Raw genomic sequence first — 12,002 nt, 5'->3', positions numbered from 1 at the left:
GAAGTGTTTACAATCCTTGTCCAGGAGGAGATGAGGAAATTTTTTATTTTTTTGAAGATGGGTAGCCGGTCGTTGAAGTGGTTGGATTGGTTGATATTCTGGAGAATCTTGTTGATGTCTTTTTCACTGAATGGGGTAAAGGAGCCCCATGATACATTGTTCTTAGTGTTCAGGCTGATAGGTTTGCGCTTTTCTAAGAGGTTAAAGGGTGATGCGGACCTGATGCATGGTAGTAGCGCCTTCTTGAAGGCGAGCTCAATAGTGATGAGTCTCGATTTCTGAGTGAAGAAAGCAGCCAGATTGTCGCATGAGGGTGGGCTGACTCCAGAATTTGACTGGTTTGGAACTACCACTGATTGCTGTTTAACCAATTCAAAAAGTTTCTTGGGGCGGTTGGCAGCTTGATCAAGTTGGTATCTGAAGTAGTCGACCTTGGTGCTCTTGATTTGTTTGTTGTAGAAGCTCCTAACATCTCTAAGGAATTTTAGTTGGTCTGAGGAGGGTTTTGATCTCCAGGAACGTTCAACTGCCCTAAAGATACTGCGTTCCGTGTTTAGATTGTCTTTGTACCATGGTTTGGATATTTTTGTTGAGGCATTTTTTTGTTGGAGTGGTGCTATGTCATCCATGATGTTGGATATGGTCAAGTTGTAAGAGTCATGAGTAACTGAACCTCAACCAGGTCAGCTTGGGAGGAGGGGGCAGATTTACAGTGGGCTGCTGGTTCATCTGAATTTATTGATCTGAGGTCCCTTTTCCAGGTCTTTGATTTTGTTGGTTGAGACTTCCTCATAGACACTTCCCTGTTAATATAAAAGAGGATGATGTGGTGGTTGGACCAATCGCAAGGGGTAATGGTATCCAATGTGATGGACTGTTCTTTCGAGATGATGAGATCTTGCATTTCTCCTTTATTATGAGTTGGTTGGTCACAGTGCTGAATCAATTCTTGATCATTTAAGAATGATTTAAGGCAATTTACAGCGTGGCCATTGGGGTTGAAATCACCAAGGAAGATTTGGGACACTGCTGAGTCGGCATTGCCAGCGATGATTTCCATCGGTTTCTCAATGAAGGGGAGATTGTCTCCCGGGGGTGATAAAAAGTGTGAAGTTTGCACACCGGCAGGTTATTACTTGAAATGCTGAGACAAAGGTATTCACAAGAGGAAGGCGTAGAGGACTCAAAGTGAGATTCAAGAGTGTGTTCCTGTGAATACAGGCAAGGCCACCAGCCAGTTTCCGAGCTATATACTTATATACTTACTATGCTTACCTTAAATCTTTACATTTGCATATCTCCAAACTGATTGGTGACAAATAATTTACTGACTTTACTGTTTTTCTAAATTGATGTAGGATTTTTTCTTGTGTTGTGTTTTCACCTTACTACTCTTTGTGTGCTGCATAAATACATTAACATTGCTTTTGTGCCAAGCTAGCAGAGGGTTAAGCACAAGTTAATTTAGTGACTTTTTGTGGTTCACCTGTCAAGGATTGAGGCTACTGCTTGAGAAGGGCTCACACCCCACTCAACCATCAAGCAGATTTCTCACAGTATGTATCCGTTTGTAAAAGGGAATGGTTACCCCTCCCCATTAGGGAATTTACAAAAATAAGTTTGTTCCTCCGACTTGGGCTGAGGCTGTAATAACTCCCATCTTGAAAAAAGGGTTCCTGAGAAATACCATCCATACGCCTATAGATATCTCCCAAAAATTGTTTAGTAAGATAATCCTAACTGGACTCCAGGACTGGTTGACCACAAATGAAATTCTGTCTCCTTTGCAAGCTGGTTTCTGAGAACGTACTAGCACTACTGATCAAGTGTTGCGGTTCCCGCTATTGTTTTGGAAAACCGTCATATTATCTTGTGCTCTTCTCTATGTTGGCTTTGGGGACTAGTGTTCGGCATCTGACCTGGACCTGAGATACTCTCTCTTGTAGGTGCTTTTTGAAATAGGGGGCCCCAGGTACCTGCTAGATGTTATGATTAGACTCCATGAAAATAACTTTGTGCAGGTTAGATGTGGCAAAATGGGTGACTTAACTGATCCATTTCCTGTCTATAGAGGTGGCAGGCAGGGTTGCGTATTTGCACCCACTCTGTTCACATTGTATATTATCGGTCTAGTCCCATTTTTGAACCACTGTGATAACAATGCCTGAGCCTGGCAAACATGAGGGTTCCTGCTCTCATGTTTGCTGACACTACCCTACTTCTCTCAAAATCACATATGGGCCTCCAGAGACTTCTGGAGGCAAAGGAGCTTGGAGATTCATGTAGTGAAAACCAAGTTCAAGTTCTGAACTATGCTCACAAGGACATCACTGGAGCGTGTAGGCACTTTTGACTATTGGTGGATTACACTACTGAACAGCTAGATTGGCACACCCATGTAACTCAGTGCAGGCATTAAATGGAACAAGTAGCCGGGGAATTGCAAAATTGTTCCTTGGTTCTCAGTTTCATCCTATCTCACGAGCCATCCAGATTTACTATCATCAGGCCCTAGAGTCAGCTCTATATGGGACAGAATTATGGTGACATAGGGACGTGAATCCATTACTAATAGCGGAAAATCAATTTATGCGCCAGTTGATAGGGTTGCCCACAGCACACCATTATTCCCCCTTAGACCGGGCCTTGGCCTTAGACCTATTTCAGAGAAGAAAGGTTTAAAACCCATCCTCTACTGGAAATTACTCTGGGCCAAGCCTGAATTGTGCTCTTTTCGCCAGGATTTAGATGAAATACTGCATATTCCCGGTTCATGCAACATATCCTGGCTGAATATGTAAAGTGACTCTCGTAAAGACTCGGTGCAAGAGTCTGGGGAGCACTCTTGAGAAGGCTAGGGCTACTATTTTTTCAGATGCTCATTAAGGACAACTATTGGCAACATAAAGATGAACCAATATAGTCCCATGCAAAGCTTGGTTCTCTAACTGGCGCCTTCCTTATAGTGAAAGACTCTTTCTGGATGAGATAGAACCTGTAGCAATCAATAGCCTGTTTCTGCAATTCTGTTATGGGACTTCGCCCATCCATTCCTTTACTTCGAAATGGGTGCAAGATTGCCATATCCATCCTGTGACAATACTAGAGAATCGTTTGAGCATGTCATATTTATTTGGAAAACATGAGTTAAAATACAGTTGAAAGTTGGATAACTAAAAAACAAAGGATAAAAGATTTTGAATTAAATGTGCACGCTAAATAGCGGCACAAAGCTGTGCATTTGGTTTAGGGGCTATGAAGTCCCTCCTCCTTTACATATTTCTTTGCTCGGCATACCAGAACAGTAGCAAGACCTGCATATTACCTTTGTGTCGCAAATTGGGTGTCAGAGAACACAAGGTGGCCCTGAGAATAATGAAATGTGATTCTAGCCAACTTATAACTTTCGCAATCTCACAATATTTGATGTCAATTTGGAGAGTTAGACAAAAATTGTGTACACAGACATAAGGTAGCACTGCCGTATGTACTGAACAAAATCTGTCTTATTGATTTTACCCCTCACACCAGCTATTGGGAGAATCGTTTTATGGACTGTTACGAATTTTGCATGATTTTATATAGAGTTTTAGATAAGTATGTCTTATGCTTTTGGATTGTCTATTTTAATCTGAATACATTTTTATAGTGATACATATGATTTCTATGGATAATGTGTTTTTTACTTGAGTGTGCTTTTATGGCATTTCTGCCAAAATAAAGCTTGACTTGAAGATTGAAGTTTATTTTTCTTTTACGCAGCCCCGTTTCCTTAAAGAAAAAGAGATTACTTACATTGTGTCCATCTGACCCCAACAGGCCACCATCCCTCTAATGGCCACCAATCATAGTGAATCCCAATTTGTGACATACCTCATGAATATTGATAAGGTAGGTCAGATTACAAAGCCACTACAGTTCAGAACTTTGTGAACCGACCCATTACTATGTAGGTGGGTTCAAAAATGTTACATTGGGTGGAAAAATACAAGTTGCAAAGTATTTTGCAACTAGTGTTTTGCACATTTGGCTCTATGTTCACAATGTTAGCTGTGGGAATACCATTTCAGTCAAACTGCTTTAGCAAAGATGAAAGTCATTTTCTTAAATAAGTAACCACTCTAGAACTCATGTTTCTAAAGGGCAGTGCTATTTCACTCCTCACGCTCAAACGGGAAGTATAGACCATTCAGCAGTAGGCAAGAAGAAAGATAGCAGTGTACTAGCACATAAGAATGGCCTCTTTCAGACACAAATCTCATAACTCAATTGATACGTGAACTTACTTGAGCCAGCCAGGGTAAATTTTTATTACTTCTTGATCCTTTGGTTTGGCTCGGATGATCCAAGCTTCGGGCACAGCCTCTCGGAAGACACACCTACTGTCGTCTGTGGCTCCATTTCTATTGATGATGTCATCACTAACCAGATCCTGTTGGCAGTAGGTCTGCAGCTCGTAGTCTTGCTGGTCATCAGGAATGTAGTAAGCTCTCAAAGCAGCCTCCTGCAGCACCATCAGAAGAACAGAGGAGTTAGTCACGAGAAGCAGCTTTCGATAAAGCCATTTTGAAAACCATTGGACAATGTCATCAGAATCCTGAACTGTAAAGAACTTAAGGTCTGGGACCTCAATGAGGTAAATAATCAAATACTACATGGTGATTGTTATAGATAGGAACAATATATTTCTAATTGAACCGTAATAAACTGGCCTGTTAATGAAGTCTGCCAAAGCTGGGTGTGAACTATATGCTAGGTTGTGAGGAAAAGCCTGTCTAGGATTCTTGCCTGCCGTCCCAATTGAGCTCTAAATTCACGGCTGAGTGCAAAAACATATACTAGAAGACACCCAAGCTGCCTGGCAGAAAAGAACGCAAACGTCGGTTTTTATATCATGAGCATGCAAGTTGCTCTGTTCATTTAGCATTAGCATCATGAAACAAGTGATATCCATTATCTTCCTACATATTTTGAGTGTGACTCGTTTTTCATAAATTAACGTCGTGCAACAAAGTGCTGAGATGCCCACTTTAATAGGGTGAATGGTGCCCGAGATTATGAAGGATCTTGTAATACTCTCATTTTTAAAAGTGTATCAAAAGTAATTGTTTTCTTCAATCTAAACAATGGTTAGGCACAAATTTGAGAATACTTAACTGTGTCATCCTTAGAACCCCCCAAAAAATATTTTCTCAAACACAATTTGTTTGACAGTCCTATGGACAATAGTGCCACAATCATGACGTCACAGTAACTAGCGAAGCCAAGATGTAAGCCACACTATTAGTAGAAGGAGATATAGTCAGGGCAAACAGGCGGGTTCTTTGGAAAGGGTTTCAACAAAAAAATTGGTTTTTGGTACCTGGTCTAATTCTATTTTGGGAACGTGTACTCCTGGTTGGAAAGAGCCAGGTGGGGAGCTTGGTGCGCTACTGTTTACTTTAATATGCATTGTTGCTAATATTGTGCAGAAACGCTAGTTCGACAATGCTTCTTTCTCGTGTTTGCATGACAATGGTAAGCTGTTTCTCTTCTATTTCTTTTTTTAAGGTTTGTAAAGCCTTCTACATTTACTTCTATGAACTGAGGCTCATGGTGCTGGCCTGGAACGCTAACCCTTCAACGATATCAGAGTCTAGTAGCTGTCACACGTGTTGCATTTATTTGTAATACACTCATCAAATATTTAAATGTCATGAAACCTATAAATTCTTTCTCCTTTGGATTGAGATTAATTTACTTTAATTCTTTTTGGGGCGCAATTTAAGAAATCCCACTCAGAAATAGTAATGTAAAATGCCTTTGAATTGAGCCTTTTATTCGTATATCTTTTTCAATCACATTATCAAGTACCATTGCCTATAAGAAAGAAATACACATTTGTACATCTCTGTTTCATAAATCCATATTTTCCCTGTGCTGTATATTGACCAGAAATTAGCTCCTCACACATCCGAATTCTCAGTTTTGTTCTCCACATTTTAAATGTATGCTCTGTTGTCTAAATTACATGCTCGTTCTCACAGCAGTTTAATTTTCAGAGAACATACTCTCACAGGAGAAGTCACAGCATCAAAATGCAATCATTCATATAAAGTTTTCACACCTTCCACATTTTATCTCTGCACCTACTTCCTCTCAAAAGCACGCAATAGGTCCCATATTAAAATTTGAAGACATCAAGTTTTTAATCATAAAATGGACCCATTTTACACCCAAGGTAACCTACTAAACCAAGACATTTCCAAAAAATATACTTCCAGGGGAGTCCGGATGGTGTGACTAGCATGGATCCCACTTACTTACACACCCAGAATCCCCTGCAAACCTCAAACATTGGCAAAAATGAAACATTTTCTCAAACTCCTGTGACAGAAAATTCCAGAATCTATCTTGGCACCCTTTGTAACTGTCTCGTTGATTTGTATTTGACGCCTGTAAATCCCTGATCATCTTTATTGTGAAGCGCTCTGATATCCCTTGGGATCTTGTTTGCGCTATATAAAACTTTAAAAATAAATAAATGGTCATCCACAAAATCGTAACCAACAAGCTTTCTCACACTTCTCCTGCTGTAAACACATTACCACACTTGTGTGGACAGACCAAACCCTGAGAAAAAAATAGATCGGCCATACGATGACCCCATTGACCTCATATGTTACAGTTTTTATCTGTACCTTAGCAGATGGCTTGACAGACTGACCACTCCTCTTTTTTTTTTTAGGACCCTTTTTCTCTGGTGTCAGTGGGCTTTATGTCCTCCCTCCCAGCAAATTGGAGGTAAATGCCCCCAATTGGCTGCCTCAGGGGAGCTGAACAGCTATTGGGATCATTCTGAGGTGGATATGGCCCGGAGCCTGGGCTGGCATCACCCACCCTTGGTTTGCCTCTTGTGAGCCCTGGCACTGCCTTTGTGACTCCAGGCCTCAGAGGTGGCAAAAAAGTGCCAAGAACACAGGAGTAGCTCTGTATTCATTATTATCTACCCGTTTTTCATTACACTATTCATAAATAATATTCTTTAAGTTTCAAAAGATAGGTTTATTGAAAATATAACAAGATAAAACATGAAAGTATCAAGTAACATAACATCGCAAACTATTACATAAGATAATATCAATAGCATATAGGCAGGTAATCATACAAGAAAAGAAAATTTATGGCCGGAACAAAAAAAGTGGAAAGGTGCTCGGACCTTGTTAAGTATTATTATTATTATTATTATTTCTGAATTTGTAGAGCGCATGGTTACACTTACAGTGTGTCCCCGCGCTGTCAGAAGAGCCATCTACTCCGTCAGTCAGACAGGACGGGTTAATCTTTAGGGAAGAGGAAAGTTTTGAGCTTTCTACGGAAGATGAGCTCCGATGTTTCCAGTCTTAAGCTCAGGGGGAGAGTGTTCCATTTCTGTGCCGCCAATGTACGAAAGGATCTTCCTCCCATTCTGGCTTTCTTATGTCTGGGGACAGCGAGGAGGCCTGCCCCTAACGAGCGGAGTTGTCGAGTGGGCGTATAGGGGCAGAGAAGGTTCCGCAGGAAGGCTGGGCCCTTGCCATGTACGATCCTGTGACCAATACAAAGGACCTTGAAATCAATTCTTTCATTGATCGGAAGCCAATGTAGGGTTTGTAGGGATTTTTTTGAAGGGGCTCTTCTGGGCAGCCGGAGGACCAGGCGAGCGGCAGCATTCTGAATTGTCTGCAGTCGCCGCCGGCTAGTGGCATTGGCTCCCAGATAAAGGGCATTGCCGTAGTCCAGTCTTGACGTGACAAGGGCGTGGACCAGGGTCTTCCTAGATGATTCTGGGAGGAGGTCGATGGTTTTGCGGAGTTTCCGTAGAATCGAGAAGCACGTCCCGGCTACCCGTCTAGTATGGTAGTCGTAGTCCAGCTTTGAGTCCACCCATACTCCCAGATTCTTAACCTGGTCACTAGGGGTAGGAAGGGGCCCCAGGGTCTGCGGCCACCAAGCAGATGACCAGACTGAGGGGGGTTTTCCCACAATCAGCACCTCAGTCTTGTCACCATTAAGACGGAGGCAATTCTTCGCCATCCATCCCGCCATATCCTGGAGGCATGCTGAGAAGTTAGCGGCGACTTGTTCAGCAGGTTGGGTCAGAGCGACCACCAACTGTGTGTCGTCTGCGTATGTCACTACTTCTACCCCGTATCGTTCCGCAGTAGTAGCCACGGGGGTGACATATAAGTTAAAAAGGGTTGGACTGAGGCTTGAGCCCTGCGGCACTCCTTGACCAAGGTCGAAGGTGTCAGAGCGTGCTCCTCCTTGCTCTACCGAGAAGCTACGGTAGGTGAGAAAGGATTCCAGCCATGACCAGGCCAAGCCTGTCACCCCTCCTTTCTTCAGACACTGTAGCAACGTGTGATGTGCTACAGTGTCGAAGGCTGCACTGAGGTCCAGGAGCACCAGTGCTGCCACATGTCCTGCATCTACGTGTTTCCTCAGTGCCTCAGTCGAAAAAAGGAGGGCTGATTCCGTGGAGTGGCGTGCTCGGAATCCCGATTGGTTGGTATGCAGGAGGCCTCTGGACTCTATGTGCGCGGATAGTTGTTGGTTAACCAGCTTTTCCGCCAGTTTAGAGAAGTAGGGTAAAAGCGAAATGGGGCGTAAATTGCTGAGCTGAGACGCACTGATGTTGGGTTTTTTCTTCAGAGGCAGTACGACTGCCTGTTTCCACCGGTGAGGGACCTTGCCAGTGTTGAAAGAGGTAGATAGTATGTGGCCAACGTAAGGTGCCAGATGACTCATGGCGCTGGCCAGGAATTTAGCAGGGGCAGGGTCGTGCGGAGAGCCTGATTTAATGCCTTTAGCTATGGCTATCAGGAAGTCCTCTGACGGAACCGCTGGAATCAAATTAAATTGAGTCAAATAAATATTATAATGATCACAAAAAAGAAACAAAAAAGAAAAAAAAACTCCCAAGGAAGCTGAGCAACTTCTTGAATACATGGTAACGGAGCATAAAATCTTTTAGCACTGATATCTAAAAATTGTGTAATCGGAGACCATAAAAGTAATCTTTTTTGTTTGAGAGATATGGGAAATACAAAGGTCGTGTCCAGTCTATGATTATGACATACAGAATACTTATTCACTATTAGCGCAATAAAGAATAGAGCACACTTAGGACCTTTAGTGGCAGCTGTGGAAAGTAAAACTGGTTTTAAATGTATGTAAAAGTGGGTAGGAGCGCACTGCTTGCATGCAACAGCGCTATTACCCCATAGCGTCTTGGTAGTGGTAGTTCAGTTTTTCACACAAATTTCATATTATTTTTCGGCTAATGCCATCTTTCGAAATCGTATCTCTAGACACCAGTGTTTTGGGATTCCTCCCTCATCACAATAGAGATTATTTACGGGTTGCTGGACATGCTGTCAATTTTCTCAAATAATATGACATTTGTGTGAAAAACTGAACTACAACTACCAAGACGCTATGGGCTAATGGTGTTGTTACATGCAAGCAGTGCGCTCCTACCCACTTTCACTGACAAAAGGCTCTCGTGAGACGGCCCCAAGCTGACGAGCTTTAGAACGCCTGCACACTATGAGTGGGATTATACTTGAGAAAATTGGCAGCACATCCAGCAACCTGTATATATTCTCTACTGATGAGGGAGGAATGCCAAAACACTGGTGTCTAGACATACGATTTCGAAAGACAGCATTAGCTAAAAAATAATATGACATTTGTGTGAAAAACTGAACTACAACTACCAAGACAATATGGGGTAATGGCTCTGTTACATGCAAGCAGTGCGCTCCTACCCACTTTCTCTTGTTTTAAATGTATGTTGTATGCAAGCTTGTGTGTGAGAGAAAATTAATGGTGCTACCAACTCCCTGCGCAAAATGTTTCACGTTGTGAAATCTTTCCTAGAGCCTTCTTCAAGTGGCCCTACTCTCAAAGTCTCTCCCACTCCGTGTAACGACCTGGCAAACTTCTTCCAGAGTAAACCTCAGACCCTTTCTGATATGTTCCAGGCATCTCCTCATTCACACCCTGGCGGTCCTGAGGAACACATGTTGGCCAATTTAAAACTTGGTCGGAGGCTATAATTGTACCTATCTTTAAGAAAGGTGATCACGCGGATACCGACTATTACCGCCTAATATCACTCATTGATACCCTCGTTAAAGTGACAGGGAGAATTTTGTTGAATCGTCTTGAAGAGTGGGTAGAGACCTATGACATTCTTTCGGACCTTAAATTTGGTCTCCGAAAAGGCTTGAAAGCTATTGAGCATGGGTTAAATCTTAATTTACTTATCTGTAAATACAATACACTGTCATGAAGAAGGGCCATTTGGTTTTAGCATTCGTTGATTTATCGAGAGTTTTCGATTGTGTTCTCCACAACAAACTATGGGTAACTTTAACAGAGCTGGGGGAGGACCACCGATCTTAGAGATATATACTCCGGTGGTGACACCAGAGTATGCCTTGGCCTCGGCGGTGAATGCACTAGCACTTTTGATCTGGAGAAAGAGGTTAGACAGGGTTGCATACCTGTGGCCTCTCTATTCACCCTGTACATCAATAGGTTAGGTTCTGCATAAAGCAGTACTTGTAGCGACCTTCCCGAGATCGGCCACAGACCTATACCCTGTCTGCTCTGCACCGACGACGCTGTGCTCATGTCCTGCGCTCCATTGGGCCTGTTGCAGTTACTTAATGGCTTTGTGGCCTTAATTGACTGATCTTGGTCCTATGTAATGAAGTGTGGGAGGCAAATTTGAAAGTGCCGTGATTTCATGATAAGCAATGTCAGGCTAAGCTTTTCCCAAACCTTTTGTTACCTGGCTATTTTATTTGACCACTGTGGTTCATGTTCCCCAGCTGTTGACATTAGAAAGCAGAACTTTAATACATCTAATTCTGCACAACAACCCACTTTTACTACCAATATATGTAATAATAAACCAATCAGGGAAATGTTAGCTATTTAAAAATGAAAATGGGTGTCTGGGGCCCAATATGGGGCGGGAATGTGAGGCTTAAATAACATCACCCAGCTCCAAATGCTTTCTTCAGGAATCTTTTGGCTGAAACAGTTTGTTGTTCCACTTTTCTATGTCACGTAGAATAGAACTAGGATCCCTGTTTTTATCAGATCTGAATAATATTCAGCCAATTTTACTTTGACCAGCAATTTTACCATTCTAAATCAATCCTTAATGACTATCTAAAGTAGACTAGCTCTGGAGCATTTTCCTGGTTCAAACCTGTTAAAAGATTTTGTATGAATTTGGGCCACGGTGAATATTTTGACTCACTCCATGTTTTACATACGTCAGCAGAAGTTATTTAAAACACCAATGCCTGTCCTTCCTCAAAGATTTTCTAGGGAAATGACCAAATCCAGTGCCAACAACAACCATTGGTTACAGAAGGCCTTCAGCCATACCTCACTGCCATACACAAGCATCAGCATAGGTTTGTTTTAACACATTTAAAACTAGATATTTTTTTATCACTTAGTCAGTTTTCCACCTAGAAACGACCAACATCTTGCACCTTATGTTTTTCTGTTCATTTTATGCTGCGCCCCATAAACGCTTAATTTTTCCTATCTTACGTGATTTAAATTTTATACAATGTCGGCCAGCTCTACTGTTTCAGCAACAATTGAATTCTATGTCAGGACCGGAGGGGAGGATTAGGCTATTCTTTAATTTTTACAGAAGCCATGTTAAAACAGAACACTTAACACTTGGACAACATTTGCCTTGAGTTTAAACAACAACAAAGTTCTAGAACCAGAAAGTCCACCCAATCAGGGACCTCCATCTGACATAACCGTTGTTTCCCTTCCCAAGACTTCCTCTTTCTCTTCTGCTGCAGCCTCTTGAGATAAGTATGGAGATCTCCCTTTCCTTCTTTCACAATTTTTCTCTGTTATTATTAATATATTTGTGACGCGGGGCTTCCCAGCCACACTTACTTGTATTGCTATTAATTGTTGCCTGTTTTGTTGTG

The 12,002-nt window shown here is 42.1% G+C and overlaps 1 protein-coding gene across 1 annotated transcript in view; it reads right to left on the bottom strand.

Annotated features, from left to right (window-relative positions):
- The window catches only part of DGKQ (diacylglycerol kinase theta), a 1,501,752-nt gene that overhangs the window by 342,508 nt on the left and 1,147,242 nt on the right, over positions 1-12,002 (bottom strand). The window contains exon 9 of the mRNA XM_078676348.1: positions 4,287-4,504. Within this exon, the coding sequence (XP_078532474.1) occupies positions 4,287-4,504 (218 nt within the window). The remainder of the gene's footprint in view (positions 1-4,286; positions 4,505-12,002) is intronic.

This window comes from Lissotriton helveticus, chromosome 2_1 (assembly GCF_964261635.1).
Source record: "Lissotriton helveticus chromosome 2_1, aLisHel1.1, whole genome shotgun sequence".
Taxonomy (NCBI): Eukaryota; Metazoa; Chordata; class Amphibia; order Caudata; family Salamandridae; genus Lissotriton; species Lissotriton helveticus.
Note: the sequence above shows the minus strand (reverse complement) of the source record. Positions and strands in the feature narration are given on the sequence as shown.